This window comes from Balaenoptera physalus, assembly GCF_965194825.1.
Source record: "Balaenoptera physalus genome assembly, chromosome: X".
NCBI classification, from domain to species: domain Eukaryota; kingdom Metazoa; phylum Chordata; class Mammalia; order Artiodactyla; family Balaenopteridae; genus Balaenoptera; species Balaenoptera physalus.
In genome coordinates this window covers 9352001-9371706 of record NC_138903.1, presented here as the reverse complement: position 1 = coordinate 9371706, position 19706 = coordinate 9352001, and the positions used below count along the sequence as shown (strand labels likewise).

The 19706-nt window shown below is 45.5% G+C and overlaps 1 protein-coding gene and 1 long non-coding RNA gene across 6 annotated transcripts in view; one reads left to right on the top strand and one right to left on the bottom strand.

Moving 5' to 3' along the window:
- Nucleotides 1-418: 418 nt before the first annotated feature.
- On the bottom strand, nucleotides 419-8961 carry HCCS (holocytochrome c synthase). Of its 5 annotated transcripts, none has more exons than XM_082447283.1 (7): nucleotides 8802-8961; nucleotides 8083-8226; nucleotides 5308-5459; nucleotides 4332-4480; nucleotides 3486-3605; nucleotides 1313-1399; nucleotides 419-697 (listed from the first exon to the last, which is right to left on the bottom strand). In XM_082447283.1, exons 2-7 carry the CDS (start codon nucleotides 8192-8194, stop codon nucleotides 499-501), a joined length of 819 nt encoding a protein of 272 aa, XP_082303409.1. In that variant the 5' UTR covers nucleotides 8195-8226; nucleotides 8802-8961; the 3' UTR covers nucleotides 419-498. The 5 variants fall into 5 exon arrangements, with proteins under 5 accessions (XP_082303409.1, XP_082303411.1, XP_082303410.1 ...); XM_082447285.1 differs by having other exon boundaries at nucleotides 8083-8160; nucleotides 8802-8956; XM_082447284.1 differs by lacking the exon at nucleotides 8802-8961 and adding an exon at nucleotides 6753-6783 and having other exon boundaries at nucleotides 8083-8219.
- Nucleotides 8962-9022: 61 nt separating this feature from the next.
- Nucleotides 9023-19706, top strand: part of LOC309652996 — a 34720-nt gene continuing 24036 nt past the window's right edge. Inside the window, exon 1 of the long non-coding RNA XR_014258961.1 lies at nucleotides 9023-9371. This is a non-coding gene — a long non-coding RNA (uncharacterized lncRNA). The remainder of the gene's footprint in view (nucleotides 9372-19706) is intronic.

Here is a 19706-nt window from a genome sequence, read left to right as displayed (position 1 = left end):
CTATATTGCAGGGACTTTAGAAATGTTGGTAACTTTCTCAAAAGCGTAACAGAACACTTGTAATTGAAACACTGGACCAGGCCAAAGCTCCTGAGCATTCCATGGGCTTTCAGATCTACGTGTCAGTATTTAAGAGAGAACAGGGAGGGAAAAAGCAGCTCTTTTCATATTTTAAGCAAAGGTCTTTCTCGGAGGTTGTTCAGACTTTTCTAGATTAAATACACAGGCAATACTACAGTTAAAGGAAAAACTAAGGGAGTGTTTCCCACTTCTCTAAACGGGAAGAAAACTTAAAATGATGCACTATCAACTGCAAGGTGGAAACGGAACTCAGAAGAGCATGTGCAGAGTACCCTTTGCTAAGTGACAGGTAAGGTGTGATGACCCCCTTGACATTCCCATTATATCAGGAGTGCAATTCAGTTTGGGGAAAGCAGTTTAATGTATTGCTCAGAAAAAAACCCAGTTTATATATTCCCATCTCTGACAAAGCAGTGGTTAGGAAGTCCAGCGCCACCAGGAGACCTTCATCCGGTCCCACACGGCCGAGAGTGAATCCAAAGCCGGCCGGACATCCAAGATGGTGAACTGGTAGTCCTGGTTGACCTCGCCACCATCGTAGTAGTCAATGACGTATCTGACTTCTGTCCCGCAACGGTTGACGATCCAGTCGTGCCTGTCAAAAGGCAGCTCGTACCTGGAATGAAAACATGCCGGCGGGGGTTAAAACGCTGGTGGGGCGTTCAGCTCGGGTTTAGGCGGTGAGCAAGGCGGTGAGGCCGCGCATGGGGAGGCCTGCTCTCGGAGCCCACGTCTAATGGGAGGTGAGACTCGGAGGTCAGAACAGTCCACAGCGCTGAAGGCAGGTGGGGCTGGAGGGCTGGAGGAGCCCCGATCAGAGGACAGCTTATCTGCTACAAGGGAATAAGGTCAGTGGTGGGAAAGACGCCCAGGCCTGGGAGGTCAGCTGAGGTCCTGCAGAAATGCGGGTGTGAGCTGCGAATCCGACTACAACAGGAGCGCTGACGGCACTGGCGGACAGAGATGGAGCGCGGGAGGAGAGAGGGGACAGATGCGAGAACGCAGAAGATGACTTGCTTCAATCCTGTAAGAATCAGACAGGAAGCAGCCCGCGGCACCCTAGGCAATCTGCCCACCAGTGGCCGCCTTGAGGGAGCACAGGTCTACAGCTGAACGCTGATGACGTCTTGGAAGTTGGCACCGCAGTTCTTCCACTGTCTGGCTTTGGTGCCAAGAGAAAGCAGACCCTGACCTGAGGAACAGAAAAGAACGTTTCTGCACTGACACTCACCCCATCCAGGAACGAATTCTTGCCCTTGGTGAATACTCTTTCGCTTTCCCTCCAAACCGGATCAGTGATGGACCACAAGGACACTCCCTAGAAATCCCCAAGGAAGAAAAGTCTATTAAAATATTTTCTTTCCCTTGAAAAACAGGGTGTGGCAGTTTCTCAATAATACACATTTTTCTGTAGGCATTTTACATAATATCACATTTACAGAGAAAGGTAACTTCGAAAAAATTCAAAGAAATACCCCAATTCGTTAAAAATTCTGTGCTTTACTTCTGGATCAAGTATGTTTCACTCCCCCCCCTTTCCCTCCGTACATCTGCACTGCTCTTGGCAGGAGTGAGGAAGCAGGGCCTTTCCACATGGGGTGGGGATATACTCTCAGGAGGAGAAGTGTGAGGCATCGGGCATCACGCTTCGCCTTCACGAAGAGCAGCTGGGGTTTTTTCAGACGAATATACGAAAATCCTATACTCTTCTCATTTGAAACCAATAAACAGCCTTCATGAAGAAAGAAAAACGCTGGCTGATTCCCTAGGAACTAATGTAATCAGTGTTGGACCATCTCTTTAAGTAACTGCATACAAGCTGACGGAGGGCAAGGTCCTGCCTAGACAATCCACTCACTCTCTGGGCAGACCCTGGGCTTGGACGTCCTAGGTGCCCGCCGGCCCGCGCCCTGGCACTGGGGGGCTCACGGTCGGCCTAGCACGAGGCACACAGCAGTGTCCCCTGCGGGGGGAGTGGGAACTCCCGGAGGCCACCTGTCTTGGCAGCTGCCGTCATTGTTGAGACAGGCTTCGGCCTGGACGGATCTCTCTAATGAACTGGGAGGGAGAAAAGCACCCCGAGTGTGACGGGCCCCCAGGCGAGGACTAGCCAAGCTCCTTCCCTTCTCGGCTTTAACAAGAGCACACTTTCAGCACAAGTCGCCGCAGACGTTCATAGCCCCCGTCACGAGCCAGCCAGGAGGATGGCGCCTGCCCGTCCCGGGGAACTGGGAGGGGAAATGTGCTTGCAGCGTGGCTCACCCACCTGGCCCAGGCCCCGCGCCCGGCCAAGTGACACCCAGGGAGTGGCTAATGAACTCCAGAGTCCAAGTATGAAAAAACAAACAGAGCATCTTAAAAATCATTAAGTGGATTTTACCCAAGAAATTAATCACTCGCATTTTGCCGTGAATTAAAAATATTAGCCACCGACCATGGTAAAATCTGGCTCCGTGGAGACTCCACCCCCCCCGTCCCCCGCTTCTCCAGGGGGAGCCCTCAAACCGGCATCATTCTGGAAATGCTAAGTTTGGGCCTCACCCCAGACTGACTGAATCACAAACCCTAGGGGTGAGGCCCAGCGCTCGGTATTTTAACAAACCCTCAGGTGATCTGATGCAGCTAAAGCATGAGGACCGCGGCTCTGAACAGGCTGATGGCCCAGCGCCACTAACGCACAACTGCATTTGGCTAGTCTCCCTGAGAAAGAGGACCACGTGCAAAGATGCCGCTTGATGTTTGCTCCTAGTGGGGGTTCAATAAACGCTGCTGAGTGAACAAACAAAGCTGTTTTTCCCAGCTCCCTTTGGGCGGAGAGCATTTTAGAATCTCCCAGCCCCCATGCTCCGCGGGCAGTGGACTGTCACGCTCCTCCTGTTGACAGCTGGGGTCTACGGCCTCTCCCCTTGAATCTGGGCAGGCGGTCATCAAAGGAGAGGCAGCTTCCCTGCCGCCTTCTGGAACTCTGGCTCTGGGAACCCAGCCACCGTGGTGTGAAGAAGCCAAAGCAGCCACATTTAGAGGCCACGGGCAAGCGTCCTGGCCGACAGCTGGCATCACTTGCCAGAGGATTCCAGCCCACAGCTGTCAAGCCACCCCTGACCACGGAGTCTTGGTGGCTGAGACCCCATGCATCAGGGAGCAGAGACGAGCCACCTCTGCTCTGTCCTTTCTGTACTTGGGACTCACCACACCCACGGGCATAATTAAATAGCTGCCATTTCACATGGCTGAGTGGGGTGGTCTGTCACACAAGTCACTGGAACAGGCCTACTACCTAAAATGTTTTATTAGAATAGCACATTGTTTGAATAAAATGCTTCTATATTTCTTTTCACAGAAAGTGGCGATGACACTAGGAAGATGCTGGAAGGATATTTTTTTAAGACTTCAAACATACTTACGCAGCGTGAAGGGCTTCCCACTTCAAAATTTCCTTCCAGGCCTGCTCGTTGTTCTGGTTGTGAATTTTAATGATATTATACATGTCTTTCTGACTAATATCCTCATCCTTCCATGTCCACCTAGGAAAGAACATTTTGGTAAAACTTGACAAATATTACTGAGAGTGCCGTGTACTCATTTCATTGAGTCACCAAAAATCAGATTTACCCAAATATCAAGGATCCATCTATTTTTAAGGTGACACTTTTTCAATTAGCATCACGATTCCCTACCTTTCCCAAGTATTTTATATAGTAGTGTTACCTTTTTTTTTTTAAACTATTACTGGCTATGATGGGTTAATTTTATGATGAGATTAACATTTAAATGGGCAGAGAGTGCCCAGATCTAATAGCTGAAGGCTGAAGCAGAACAAAAAGGCTGAGCCTCTGCCCGTAAAAGGGAATTCCTTCTGCCTGCCTGCTTTCCAACAGGGACATCGGTTTTTTTCCTGCCTTAGGACTTGAACTGAAGCGTCGGCTCTCCTGTGTCTCCACCCTGCCGAGCAGATTGTGGGACTTCTCAGGCTTCATAACTGTGAGTCAATTCCTTATCACAAATCTCTCTATACGTATAGAAAGACATACACATCCTGTTAGTTCTGTTTCTCTGGAGAATCCTAATACATTGGCCTTGCACTTATATTCTGATGAGTCTGAAAAATCAGTTGATTGTCATAAACATTTACTGTACGTCTGGGGGATTAAAAACCTCTTTCACATTTAATTCATCTAAGAATTAAATGTGAAAGAGGTTTTAGATTCACGAGCAAATTTATACCCTCAGTAATGTGCTCACTCACTCACCCTTTCCTTAACATCGCATTCCAGAACATCTGTTCGGAAGGATAAACCCACTTTTTATCTGAATCTGCCCTCGGAATAGACGACTCCTGTCTCACAGTAGATAGTGCAAACGGCTGATCGGGGGCCGGCGTCTGATTAGGTGGTGGCATCTAAATAAAATAAGTGGGTTTTTTAAAAAAAAGGTCAGAGATATAAAGTTGAAACAATATAATTAACTGCTTCCTAGAAAGCAAGGCATCACAAACACAGCACAGGTTCCCTATTAAACCAGCGACATCAAAGTTTCAGACCTCTCAGGTCATTTGGCTGTTTTTCCTTGTTGTTTTGAGTTCTCATAAATGGTAAATGCACGCTGTAGTTAAAAATTCGGTCTCTTTCTCCTCAAGGATTAAAAAGTAAAAACTAATAATACCATGATGGGCAGGCACTGCTACAAATTCCTGGAAAAGAGAAGGTGGGGCTATGTATATATATGTGTGTGTGTATGTGTGTATTTATAGATAGACAGATAGCAGAATACCACTGCTTTCTCGATGGCATTCCATTGCTGGCTGCCACGTGACACTGCACCACCCTAGTCACTGCCGTGCAGGCTGGCACCCAGGTGTGCCTTAAGAGGCGCCCCAATCTTGCAGCGTGCCTACGAGGTTTCCCCAGACCTCAAACACCTCTCCGAATTCTAGCTGTGCTCCTAATTGAATTTCCTGCCCTCCTAACAACTCTATCCCAAAAGGCAATGTCCTCTGGCCTGGCTTATTCCCGTTCAGCCCACTCTGGGGCTTCGGGATGGCCCTTTGCTTTCTCAGGTGCTCTCTGAAACTACACTTAGTGACACACTCTAGATTTTCACTGTGGCTGGAATATCAGACTTCTTTGTTTTAAAAGGACAGAAGAATCAATCCTACCAGTTTGTCTTGGAGTCTATAAAAGCATCTCTGCATAAAAACTTTAGGAAGAGGGGCCGGGCGCGGATTACCAGGTTAGAAGGATCTAGGTTCTCCTTATTCTCAGCCATCGCGCCGGTGACAGGACACTGCACGTACTCGTACGCGCGTTCTTGGTGCGCAGGCACAGAGTTCGTTTTGCTCCCACAGGTTGGGTCGGATGGCTCGGCACTCACTTCACAGCCTGAAATAGATGAAGGGTAAAAACAGTGTCACCACAGAGGCAGGGCATCTGCCTCTCTCATCCTGGGCCCTGAAGAGCTGAATGTCTGACCACTGACCCACCAGCACAGGCAAAGCCAGGTTTCTACTGTTCACAGCTGCCAAGAGTTAAGCTAGTCAACATTCTAACATCCTAAAGACCAGCAAAAGGTTCGATAAATTTACTTTCCCCTTGAAAGAGAAACGGGTACCCATTGGCTTACTGTGTCATTCCCCTAGTAAAAATAAACCCCAAAGCCTCAGCATTTGCAAGAGAAGCTACTGCCCACACCAGGGTTTTAGTAAGGGGTGGAAGGTAGCTGCTGTGAGCTGCTACAGAGGAACCTCCGTGGGGCCGGGGCCACACGTGACTGGGTCTCCCTGACTTTCTGTTCCCAAATTCCAGACAAGATCCAACCCCAACCAGGACACAGGAGGCCAGGCTTTCATCACTGATGCCTTCTCTCAGGGACTGTGGACAGGAAATAAAAAATGAGCAGAGGAGCCTTCAAAAAGGCTACTGGAGAAAAGTCAGAATGCCACTCTGCTTGTGCTTTGCTCCAGGACTAAAACAGGGCCCAGAAAATTACCACTTGGCCGAGGTTCTATTCCCCCGTTATCAAGCAAGGGCACACATTAAAGAAAACGTTCCACAATCCATGTAGGATCCAGATGCCACTTAAGAGGAAAGGTCTGCACCTGCAAGAACAGCAGTGGGCAGGGCAGTGAGTGCCCAAGGATCCTGGGTGCTGATGGAAGCGAGTGTGCGGACCCAGAAGGCAGCGTAGACTCAGGAGGTGGGGGGCAGGCATTGGGAGAGCTACGGTCCAGGAAGACAGCGCTTGTGTAAAGGAACCCTTATCTTAAGCAGCAGCAGTTAGCACCAGGAATACACTGAATGCTGGGTGCCCTACACGAAAAAAGATAAGTTTCCTTTCACTTCCTTTCCTCTGCTTCTCCTCCCAGACCCTCATTCCCTAGGACCCTGTACAGCTGTCTACTGAGGGGTAGAGGGAGACTTGTTATAGCTTCTCTCCTCACCACCATTCCAAGTGCCAATCTTCTCTGGGTCACTGATCCCAGCTGGGTGTTGGAGAGAAAATCCTGTTTACATTTTTCGTATTATATAACCACTAGCCCCTTAGATCTCCTACAGATACCCACATTCTTTCCTAATGCAAATTCAGCTGACGGCTCTCCTGGATACACAGGAAATGAAATCAAACCGTACACAGGGCTCTGTGATTTCCTGGGGATGCTCAGAGCAGGCACACACCTGTTTCGTCCAAGTCTGCCTCCATTCTTTCCTGTATGAAGAAACCCCGGAAGAGCATCGGACTGGTCCTTATCCAAGGTCCCAGAATTTTCGCTGGCTTTGCCATTTACTAGCTGTGTGACTTGTAAGTTTCCTTAACTATAAAACAGGGGGAAAACCTACCATGCAGGATTATGAGGATGAGAATGTAAACTCCACTAGGCAAAGGATTTTTGTCTGTTTCAGACACTGATGTTCTCTCGGTGCAAAAACAAACACACAAAAACCATCAGTGCCTGGCACAGAGTGGGCAGGGAGCAAATCCTTGCTGACTGACGGAGGGAATGAACAGCTACAACACAAGGGAGCGTCAGCACTCAGTAAGCACGCAACACTGCTTCCTGCCCTCAGGTCTTGAAACAAGAAGTCACACGTCAGGTGAATTCAGGCCATACTTTTACATGGACAATCTAAAGCGGAAGGTGGACCGATTAAAAATGAAAGCATTTCCATTCTCCCCTTTGCACTGAAAAAATGAACAGCAAGTCCATCATGCAATGACTTTTTTTTTTAAGACTTTTTTTTTGATGTGGACCATTTTTAAAGTCTTTATTGAATTTGTTACAATATTGCTTCTGTTTTATGTTTTGGTTTTTTTGGCCGTGAGGCATGTGGGATCTTAGCTCCCCGACCAGGGATCGAACCCGCACCCCCTGCATTGGAAGGCGAAGTCTTAACCACTGGACCGCCAGGGAAGTCCCGGCAATGCCTTAGTTTTACACAGAGAGTACTCCAACGGATGGAGGAGTAAAGCTGTCTTGGTAAAGAAAGACAGCGAGATCTAGACCACGGTTTCTCAGCCTGGGCACTCTTTGACATTTGGGGCCTCTGTTTTAAGGGTTGCACTGTGCATTGTAGGATGTTTAGCAGAACTCCTGGCTTCTACTAATTAGTTGCACCCTCTCCTCTCAGTTATGACAAGCAAAAATGCCTCCAGGCATTGCCAGGTGTCCTGCGGGGTGACAGGGGGAGAACCGCTGAAGTAGACAATGGCAAACTTTGGGGGTGGGGGCTGATGTCTGGAAGAATCCCTCCACTCTCATGCACTATCTCCATCGTCACACTAACCCTGTGAAATATCATTATTATATCCTCAGCTTACAGATGATGGGTGGAGACTTAGAGAAGTAACTTGTCTACAATCACATACTTGTAAGTAACAACCTAAGGAGTGAACCCAGGTCGCCTCTCTCCCAGGCCTAGGAGCCTCACTAGCAATGCTATGCTGCCTCCTGAGGATTCTTTTGAGAATTCTCTTTTGTTTTTATTTCCTAGACAAATGGTAGATTACCTTTCATCTTCCCTTCATGCATTGGGCATCCCGAAGGCGGGGCTGCTGTCTGATGATCTGAAGCATTTGAGGTCTGAACTGCAACAGCACGGGTAGATACAGACAAACCCATGGTTGGAATCGCAGTGTTGAATCCAAGCAATTCTAAATTCACAGGTGCCAGAGCAAAGAGATAGATTAATGCTGATGCCTGGGCTCCAACTACTCCCTTAGTATTCTTAATCTGGCCAACCCTTGTTTCTCCTCCTTGTCATCCTTATGGAAATGTGCTGGGCAGGGATGCTACTTCGCCCTCCACTTCGAGGGACAGCTTTAACATATCACCCACCTTGGGAAATACTAGTGTGAAATCTACACCACCTTTGGGGACACGTTTCTAAGGGTGTGCGGATTTCGGGGGTGAGGTGAGGAGGTCCCTGAGAAGTCATGTCACAGCGAGGGGGTGTAGGCCCGGGGTTGGGGGGAAGGGGGTTCTAGTGGTGATCCGATGGGAGAAAGGAAGCCCACTGAGTCCAGATTAGACCCCCGGCCCTGGAGCTCAGCGAGGGTCTGGGGGTCTGGGAAGGGTATGGCGTAGAAAAAAAGATTAGAAGAAGGAAGGAAAGGACAGTAGAGGGCAAGGCGTGGCCAGAGTCTTCCTCGCACGGTCCCCGCGCGTGCTACCGTCGAGTCCCAGGATCTCAGACCCCCACGGCCTCAGCCAGCCCGCCCCTCCGCACCTGACTCCGGTCCCGGGCTGCCGGCCCCGCCTCTAACCGCCAACTCCGGCGCGCAGTGGCAGCGACCCGCCGGCACCACCTTCCCCTCGCTGGATCACCGCTGGTTGCCCGGGTCACCGCTAGCTCTCTAGCGCGCCGCTACTTCCTCTTCCGAAGGCGGAAGTTCCGGGCGCGTGGAAGGCGGGCACGCGGACTGAAAGGGAAGGGCTTCCGTCAATCACGGAGGAGCAGACCCCGCCCCCTCCCTCCTCGGCCTATAAGTGTGAGGGTCCCTCCCTGGCCCCGCCCCTCCTGGCCAGAGCGGGCAGAGAGAAGCTTCGGTTGGGCCAGAGAGTCGCCGTAGAGTGAGGCTCTCTAGTGTAGCTGCTTTAGGCTGCGGAGGCGTTGCTTTGGAAGAGTTCGTTTTAAAATTTCTACCTTTTAAATTGTATCCCGTCAGTTTTAATTATAGTAATGACTCAAGAAACGTCAGTAGGTGTGCAGAACTGTGGCCGACTCTGGAGATCTAAAAATGAACAAAACAAGGTCCCGGCTCCCCAGGTCTTCTTAACTGGGTGTGTGGATTTGAAGGTCTGTATCTTCACTTGCCTGTAACAGAAATTTAGCATTTTTTTTTCCATCAGGAAGGCAGGCAACAAATCCTAGTTGTGTTAGCTATATGTGGCACTGATAGCACTCACAGAGAAATAATGTCACATATGATTGTTATTTCTGTCTCAAAATACTATTCATCACGACTTTGAAATTAAAGTAAGTTTATCTTGTTTTTTAAAGTGTTAATAAGAAGCATATGTCTTTCTGTGTCACCGTAGTGGATCTGTGAAGTCTCTTTCCAGGAATCGCCCTCTGCCTAAGAGAACTGCTTTAAGCAAAATCACATTCCCTCTCTGGGGACAGGCTGCAGCCTCTGAGTCGTCTCTGCAAGGGTACCTAAGCCCAGGCCCCTAGCCTCAAGCGGGACAACTCAGAAGGGCCATCCCAACTTCAGAGCTGCTCCTAGGGTCAGCTGAGGCTTCCACTGTGACTGCATCCCAGTTCGATTTCTCCCCTTGCCGTGTCTATCACTCTCTCGAAGCTGTTCATGAGAACATCTGTATGCACAAATCTTGTGGAGTCTCAGCCTTTTTAATAAGTGTAATTGTTATTTAGGTTTGGTGAGGCCGACAGATTGGGAAACGACTGCCATTAAAAAGGTAGTTTATTATACTCACAGATCCCAAGAGATGGGTCTGTGGGGCGCCACACGTGGAGGCGCTGGGGTTGATCACGAGGCAGGGGGAGAGAGGGGGACTGTGGGCATGAGCCTTTATTATGGCTTCCAGAAGAAGGAATGGGCAAAGCAGGGCAAGCAGGTTTAGAATTGGCGAACTTGAATAATTTCAGCAGGCTCTGGAGCATAGGGGCTGTCCCCAGTTGTTTGGTACCTGGCCCTGGGGCGATTAGGGCAGGTGGATAATGGCCCCGAGTATGAGATCCCAGAAAGGGAGGTGATTGGGGGGGGGGTGTGAGCTTAGATGCTGAAGTCGGGGAACTGACCAGCCTCTAGCCAGAGCCTCAAAACTGGATCAAGACGGCATTAAAAAAAACCCTATAGTACATTGGTGTATATTTCCTGGGGAACCTAGCCTAATCTGTTTTTTAAAATATGTTGATAACTATATTTCAACATACAGTAGACCCTTGAACAACACGGGCTTGAACTGCACATGTCCACTTATATGCAGGGTTGGTTTTTTTTTTTCCCCCCCAGTAAATTCTACAGTATTTACTACACCATCTGGGATTCGTTGAACCGCGGATATGGAGGGTTGCCTATGGGACTTGAGCTTCTTTGAATTTGGGGATCCGTGGTGGGTTCTGGAGCCAGGCCCCCTCGGATACTGAGGAGCGACTGTAATTGGTTTCTTTTGTAATTTCTTGTATTTTATTTTATGCATGTAAAAATATTATTCTGAGAACATACAGACTTCACCAGATTCCAAAGGGTCACATGGCACCAAAAGGGCAAAAACCTTTGGTAATTGAAGAGACAGGCATGCAAACAAGTAACAATATTTACATCTCAATATATGTATGTGCAGACTGTTCCTGGCCAAAAAGGAAGAAGTGACTATTGTGAGGATGATGTGTAGGAAGTGGGTGGAAAGGAAAGTGTAAGTAACAAGAATGCTTTATAGAGAAGGAGCTGCTAACGCCAGGTGTTACAGGAAGAGCGGTAGGTGGGTGAGAAGACTGGCAGGACACCTTCGACCCCAATTTCCACTCTCTGAATTGTTTCTTCTTGTTTGTCCCTCCACATTCCAGGTAACAGGCTAACACAAACATGCACACACAAACACTTCCATCTGCCAATAGTTATAAACAATTTTGTATAAATCACGGTTTAGTATTTACGTTATTATGACTCTAAAAATATTCGTAATGACCAATGATGAAATTTTTTCTTGTACGACTTTTCCACTAGAATTTAATACTTGCCTTGTTTTTCCCCTTTGTCTAGTTTTAAATGATTACCCGTCAGCATTGTAAATCTCCTCTCAATGCATTCAAATATATCACCTACTCTATGTTTCCTTTTTTGTTTTTTTTTTTCCCTTGGGTCCTCACTCTTGAATAAACACCTCACCTCTGCCACTGCCCAGTTCTAGACTGTTTGGGAATGACTTCTGCCCATTGTCTTCCTGGGACTTGCTGTCAGCCTTTTCCTGTTCTGTGCTGGATCTCTGGTTCTTGGATACCGTGTATTCTTCTTTGCATTGTTTTGGGAGCACATCAGTTTTTGAGGTCTGGAAAATCAAAAAATGTCTGTGTTTTACCCTCCCAGTTGACTGCTAGCTTGGATATATAATTCTAGGTTTAGAGACATTTCTTTCAGAATTGTTAAGTGATGGCTTCATTGTCTTCTAATTCCCACTGTTGGTGTCGAGAAATCAGATGTCATTTCTTTTTTTTCTTCCTCAATATTTTTAACATCTTCTCTTTCTTCCAGTGGCCTGAAAAGATGTGCCTTGATATAGACCTCTTTGCTTTCACTGGCTTGGCACCTGAAGGGACCATTCATTCTGGATACTCACATCCTTCATGTTAGGGATATTATACTATTAATTTTCTTAATAACTTGCTCCCCTCCTCTTTCTTCATTCTTTCTTTTAAGTAACTTCTATTACTCATATGTCGGATTCCTAGACTGGCAGTCTAAGTTTCTCTCATTTTCTATCAGTATTTCATTTTGTTTTATTTTTTAGGATATTTAAAAAATTTCCCATCCATTTTATTAGGTTTATTTCTGCTCATGTATGAAATTTCCAAGACACGTGTGTATTTATTTTTATGTACGTGTGTATATGCATGTGTGCATTTGTGTGTGTGTATATGTGTGTGAGTATGTGCGTGTGTGAGTATGTGTTCATGCACATATACAAGGCAGTGTATACGGGTTTGCCAATCCATGGTAATGTGATATGAGCTGCTGCTGTCAGACCCAGGGTTTAGCAGAGAGGAAAAATTGAATCTCTTTTAGAGTTACAAACAGAATTTATGACTGGTCCTGGTAAAATGAGTCTCCTTTCCAAACCTGCAATTACTTACATTTACAGTGTTGCTTTTGTTCTCAGAGCTCTCACAATTCTCCTTTCTTTCCCATAATTCCATTTCTCCTATAAGTCCCCATCTCTTCCACAATTCTCCATTCTCTCTCACAATTCCCTGTTCTCTGATAATATTCTGACCTCTTTCACAATTCCCCCATTTCTTCCCCAATTCCCTCCCCCCCACAATTCTGGGTTTTCCCCACAGTTCCCTGTGTCTCCCACATTTCTGTGTTCTTTCCCAGAATTCCCCATGCCTTCCACAATTCTTTATTCTTTCCCTCAGTTCCCTGTCTCACTCACAATTCTGTTTTTTCCCACAATTCTCTGCTTCTCCCATAATTCCTTTCCCACAGTTTTTGTGGTGGAGGGGTTGTTTTAATTGTTTCCTTAATTGAGATATAGTTGATGTATGTTATATTAGTTTCAGGTGTACAACATAATGATTTGATATATGTATATACTGGGAAATGATCACCACAATAAGTCTAGTTAAGATCCATGACACACTTAGTTACAAAATTTTGTCTTGTAATGAGAACTTTTAAGATCTACTCAATTAGTGACTTTCAGATATACAACACAATACCATTAACTACAGTTGCCATGCTGTGTATGATATCCTGAGGACTTATTTATTTTATAACTGGAAGTTTGTATCTTTTGACCACCTTCACCTATTTCACCCCGCCCCCAACCCCCAGCCTCTGGCACCACTAATTTGTTCTCTGTATCTGTCAGTTCATTTTTTTAAGATTCTACTATAAGTGAGATCACATGGTATTTGTCTTTCTCTGTCTAACTTATTTCACTTAGTATAGTGCTCTCAAGGTCTTTGCATGTTGTCACAAATGACAGGATTCCATTCTTTTTCTGGCTGAATAATATTCCACTGTATACAAATACCACATCTTCTTTATCCATTCATCCATTGACAGGCCGTTAGTTTGCTTCCATGTCTTGGCTATTGTAAATAATGTTTTAATGAACGTGGGGGTGTGTATATCTTTTCAAGTTAGTGTTTTCATTTCCTTTGGATAAATAACCAGAAGTGGAATTGCTGGATCATGTGGTAGTTCTCTTTACTTTTTGAGGAAACTTCATGCTTTTTTCTTTAGTGGCTACATCAGTCTACATTTCCACCAGCAGCGCACAAGAGTTTCCTTGTCTCCACACGCTCATCCTCATTTCTTGTCTTTTTGATAGTAGTCATTCTAACAGGTGTGAAGTGATATCTCATCTGGGTTTATTTGCATTTCCCTGATGGTTAGAGATTTTGAGCACATTTTTACGTACCTGTTGGCTATCTGTATATCTTCTTTGGAAAAATATCTACTCAGTTTCTCTTCCCATTTTTTAGTTGGATTGTTGGTTTTTTGCTACTGAGTTCTTCATATATTTTGGATATTAATGCCTTATCAGATATATGATTTACAAATATTTTCTCCCCTTCGGTAGGTTTCCTTTTCATTTTGTTGATAGTTTCCTTTGCTGTGCAGAAGCTTTTTAGTTTGATGTAGTCCTACTTGTTTATTTTTACTTTTGTTGCCAAATCCAAAAAATCATCTCGAAGACCAATGTCAAGGAGTTTACTGCCTTGTAAACTTGTAGGAGTTTTCTAGTAGGAGTTTTATGGTTTCAGGTCTTACGTTTAAGTTTTTAATCCATTTTGAGTTAATGTTTGTGTATAGTGTATAATAGTGGTCCAGTTTCATTCTTTTGCATGTGGCTGTGCAGTTTCCCAACACCATTTATTGAAGAGACGGTCCTTTCTCCATTGTGTATTCTTGGCTCCTTTGTTGTAAATTATTTGGCCGTGTATGCATGGATTTATCTCTGGACTCTCTATTCCATTCCATTGATCTATGTGTCTGTTTTTATGCCAATACCATACTGTTTTGGTTATGGTAGCTTTGTAATATAGTTTGAAATCAGACTCTGTAGTGCCTCCAGCTGTATTCTTTTTGCTCAAGACTGCTTTGGCTATTTGGGGTCTTTTGTGGTTCCATACAAATTTTAGGATTGTTTGTTCTATTTCTGTGAAAAAATGCCATTGGATTTTTTTTCTCTTTCTTTTTGGCCACGCCGCGTGGCATGCGGAACTTCCCCTACCAGGGATCGACCCTGTGCCCCCTGCAGTGGAAGCACGGAGTCTTAACCACTGGACTGCCAGGGAAGTCCAAAATGCCATTGGAATTTTGATAGGGATTGCATTGAATGTGTAGATTGCTTTGGGTTAGTATGATCATTTTAACAATATTAATCCTTCCAATCCATGAGCACAGAACATCCTTCCATTTATTTGTGTTTTCTTTGATTTCTTTAATAAAAATCTTATATTGGATTGGCCAAAAAGTTCGTTCAGTTTTTCTGTAACATCTTACAGCAAAACCCGAATGAACTTTTTGGCCAACCAGTTTTCAATGTTCAGGTCTTTCAACTTCCTGGTGAATTTATTCCTAGGTATTTTATTCTTTATGTTGCAGTTGTAAATGGGAATGTTTTCTTAATTTCTCTTGCTGCTAGTTCATTATTAGTTTATGGAAATGCAAGTGATTCCCACAATTCCCTGTCTCACACACAATTCTCTGTTCTTTCCCACAGTTCTGTGTCACTCCCACAATTCCACATGTATTCCACAATTCTCTGTTTTATCCCACAGTTCTCCATCTCTCCCATAATTCCACATGTCTCCCATAATTCTCTCTTTTTCCTACAGTTCTCTGTTCTTTCCCATAATTCCCTGTCCCACAAATCCATGTGTCTCCCATAATTCTCTGTTCTTTCCCATTATTCCCTGTCACTCCCAGAATTCCTCCTGTCCCCCACAATTCTCTGTTCTTTCCCAGAATTCCCACTGTCTCCAACAATTCTCTATTCTTTCCCATAATTCTCCACTCTCACAATTCTGTTTCCTAAATTTCCTGTCTTTCTCATAATTTTTTATTCTCTTTTGCAGTACCCCATTATCTCTCACAGCTCTTGCTCCTCCATCATACTCTGTTCACTCCCACAATTCTCTATATTCTCTCAGTTCTCTCTTTTCCACAATTCTCTGTCACCCACAATTCTCTCTCTCTCCCACAATTCCGCCTGTCTCCCACAGTTCCCTTTTTCTCCCACAGTTCTCTGTTCTTTCCCACAATTCCCTGTCAGTCCCACAGTTCTGTGTGCCTCTCATAATTCTCTGTTCTCTCCCACAATTCCCTGTCACTCCCACAGTTCTGTGGCCTCCCATAATTCTCTGTTCTCTCCCACAATTCCCTGTCACTCCCACAGTTCTGTGTGCCTCCCATAATTCTCTGCTCTCTCCCACAATTCCCTGTCACTCCCACAATTCCTTGTTTTTCCCACAATTCTCTATTCTATCCTACAATTCCCATCTCCCACAATTCTCAGGTTTCCCCCATAATTCCACAGGTCTCCCACAATCCTCTCTTCTCTTCCACAATTCCCTGTCATTCCCACAATTCCACGTGTCTCCCATAATTCTGTTTTCCCACAATTCTTTGTTCTTTCACAGAATTCCTCATCTCCCACAATTCTCTGTTCTTTCCCACAATTCTCCATTTCTCCCAGTTTTTCTTCTCTCCCATATTACCACATTTATCAATTGTTTCTTCTCCCATAATACTCTATTCTCTCCCACAATTATTTATTCTCTCTCACAATTGTATACTTTTCCCTCTAACAATTTCCTTTTCTCTCATAAGGTCCCAGTGCCTCCCACAGTTCCTGTCACTTTCACAATTCTCTGCATTCACTGAATTTCCTTATTTTTCCACAGTTGTCTACTCTGTCCCACAATTCTCTATCTTTCCCACAATTCTTTGTTTTTCCCCATAATTCTTAATCTCTCCCACAATTCTCTGTTTTATCCCAGAATTCCCTTTGTCTCCCCCAATTCTTAGTTTTGTCCCACAATTCTCTACTCTGTCCCACAATCCCCCATGGCTCCCACAAATCTCTGTTCTATCCCAGAATTCCCTTTTCTCCCACAATTCCCTGTCTCCCACAGTTCCTCTTGTCTCACTCAGATTTCTGTTTCTCTCTTAATTCTTTGTCTTTTCCACAATTCTGTGTTCTTTCCTAAAATTCTCTGTTGTTTTCACAATTCTCCTTACCTCCCACAGTTTATCCTCTCCCCTAGAATCCCATTAACTTTCACAATTCCCCTTTCTACCATAATACTCTCTTCTGTCCACATTTCTTTGTTCTCACAATTGTCTATTTTTTCTGTCACTCCCACAATCCCCCTTCTCTCCCACAATTCCCTGTTTCTCCCATACTTCCTGATCTCTCTCACACTTTTCTGTTCTCTCCCACAATTCCATGTGTCTGCCACAATTCTCCATTTCTTCCTCAATTCTCTTCTCTCTCACAATTCTCCTTGCCCCTCCCAATTCTGTTTCTCTCACAATTCTCTTGGGTACAATTCTTTCTTCTCCCATAATGCTCTCTTCTCTCCCGTAATTTTTTGTTCTTGCTCACAATTGTCTATTTTTTTCTTTCTCACAATTCTTTTTTCTCTCACAATGTCCCAGTGCCCCCCCCCACAGTTTCCCTATCACTCCTACAATTCCTTGTCACTTCCACAATTCCCTTTTCATGCACAATTCTCTGTTCTTTCCAACAGTTCTCTAATTCTCTCCCACAGTTTCCTGTTTTTCTCATAATTCCTAATCTATCCCACAATTCTCTGTTTTTTCCCCAGAGTTCCCCTTTCTCTCACAAGCCTCTGCTTTTTCCCACAATTCTCTAACTCTCCCACAATTCTCTCTTCTTTCCCACAACTACCCTTGTCTCCCACAATTCAACTCACCCACAGTTTTCTGTTCTTTCTAATAAGTTCCTGTTTCTCTTCCAATTCTTTTTTCTCCCTAATTCCCCATTTTCTCCCACAACTTTCCATTCTCACAATACTTGATCGTCTTTCACAATTCTCTCTCTCACAGAATTCTCTCTTCTCTCCCATAATTCTTTTTTTCCTTCTACTGTTAATTCCCATCTCTCCTGCCATTCTCTGTTCTCTGTCAAAATTTCTTAGATCCCTGGAGCCCATCTCCAGGGTTTGCCAGGATCAGGCCCCTGGGTGGAGGAAGCACAGAAGGTCTGGCCCATTCAGGAGTGGCATGGCCAGAGTGTGGCCTGGGAATGAGGATGTGACACAGAAGGTAGGGTGTCAGCAGGAGAACATAGCTAGCTTTGCATGGGATATAGGTGTGGCCAAGAAGGAAAACGGCTGTGGCAGGACGAGTGTGACCCAGATGAGCTGTGTATGGCCAGGCAGAGAGGAGGGGCATGGCCATGTGGGGAGGAGTGTGGGCATGGACATGCAAGAGTGTGGTGTAAATGGCAGGGGAATGACTCTGTCAGGGCAAAAGTGGGAAAATTCATGGTTATGATGGAGTGCAGGTGGCCTGGGAGGGCATAGCTAAGGGGAAAAGACAGGGGGTCAATTCCTTGTCTCTGAGACAATACTCTATTTCAGTACATGACAAAAATATTTTGTAATTGTGTATTTAAAATTATATTTATGCTACCTACCTATGGTTATCTGAAATCAGAAAATACATTTTTTAAGCTTTCTATCCCTTATATTAGTGCTGCTCAAAATGTGTCACCCCAGTGGATCTAGTTCACACACTTACCAGTCTGCCATGAGATGAGAAGCTTGGACCAGAGGGAAAGTAAGGCACTGCTTCCTTCATCAAGAAACTCTTGCTATGAAAAATACATCATCTCAACTAAAGTTGTGCTTAGTGACAGCAGATTTATATTTTAGTACAAACTTCATATCTCAGCTTGGACCTGAAGCTAGCAATTCCCGGGCTGGCATTTGAGTAGCTAGCACTGTCAGTCACTGAAGCAGTCAGTAGGCAGGCACTGGAAGGGTAAAAGAGTCAATGAATCTTGAACAACAACATTCATTCAACAGTACATGTGGCGCATCTGTGATGTGCCAGGTCTTAAGTGCTGAGAACACACAGGTGAACGCACTGCACAAAGTCCTTGCTCTTAGGGAATTTACCTTCTAAGTAAACAAATAGATCAAGCAACCAATGAACAATCCAGTACACAAACAAATAATTTCAAAGTGTGAGAAACACCATGAAGAAAATAAAACAAGTAGTGTGACAGAGATTGAAGGGTGATGCTGCTACTCAAAGTGTGGTCCGTGAAGCAACAGATTTGCATCTCCTGGGAGCTTGTTAGAAATGCGGAATTACAGCTTCAACACCGTCCCCCCACCACTGAGTCCAAGTCTGCAATGTAACAGGTTCCCCAGGAGATCCGTGTGCACAGTGCAGATTGAGAACCCTGGATACAACCTCAGATGTGGTCGTCAGGAAGACTTCTGTAAGGGGGGGACATTTTAGCTGAGACCTGACTCATGAGAAGGACCCAGCCGTGTAAAGATCAGGACAAAGAGTGGTCCAGACAATGGGAACAGCACAGGAGAGCTTCGTGTGATTGGAATGAACAGGGGAAGGCCAGCGGGGCCTGCACGGGGTGAGTGAGGGCAGAACGTAGGAGAGGATATGGGGACTGGAGTGTGCTGGGCTTCTGGGGCGGGGGGTTTGCATTTTCTTCTAAGTGAGATGTGAAGCCATAGGAGGGTTTTAAAAAGAAGAGTTATTGACCTGACAACAGGGAGAATTTGCTTTTCTCAACTTTGCTCTTCACCACTCTCCAGTTATGCCTGGACACCTTCACTTGGCTCCCAGCCAGCGCTGCCCTTGACCTTCACAGTCTTTGCTAAGGTCTGAATGCACAAAGGCAAGTTCCTAAGACACAGCCGGTGGGCGTCCTTATAGCTCAGTGTTCCATGGGGTCTGCATGGGTTCACCAGGACTCGCCACATCGGTACGCAGAGGGACCATGTCTGTATCATGTCTCTCTCAAGAGCCAGGGCTGCCTCTCACTCTTTGAAATACAGTAAATGCCACTGTTCTTTTCTTTTTTTTTTTTTTTAAAGTCATGTTCCTTGCTTTTTTTTTTTTTTTAATTTTATTTATTTATTTATTTATTTTTGGCTGTGTTGGGTCTTCGTTTCTGTGGGAGGGCTTTCTCTAGTTGTGGCAAGCGGGGGCCACTCTTCATCACGATGCGCGGGCCTCTCACTATCACGGCCTCTCTTGTTGCGGAGCACAGGCTCCGTAGTTGTGGCTCACGGGCCTAGTTGCTCCGCGGCATGTGGGATCTTCCCAGACCAGGGCTCAAACCCGTGTCCACTGCATTGGCAGGCAGATTCTCAACCACTGCGCCACCAGGGAAACCCCAATGCCACTGTTCTTCAAAGGGATTTGTTGCCAGT

Excerpts from the sequence above, each read along its gene's own strand:
- HCCS (XM_082447283.1), bottom strand. The coding sequence starts at position 8,194 with ATGGGTTTGTCTGTATCTACCCGTGCTGTTGCAGTTCAGACCTCAAAT. Across the intron at positions 3,606-4,331 it reads AATGCGATGTTAAGGAAAGG|GTGGACATGGAAGGATGAGG; the intron begins GTGAGTGAGTGA and ends GTTCTTTCCTAG. Across the intron at positions 1,400-3,485 it reads TGGGAAGCCCTTCACGCTGC|GGAGTGTCCTTGTGGTCCAT; the intron begins GTAAGTATGTTT and ends GGGGATTTCTAG.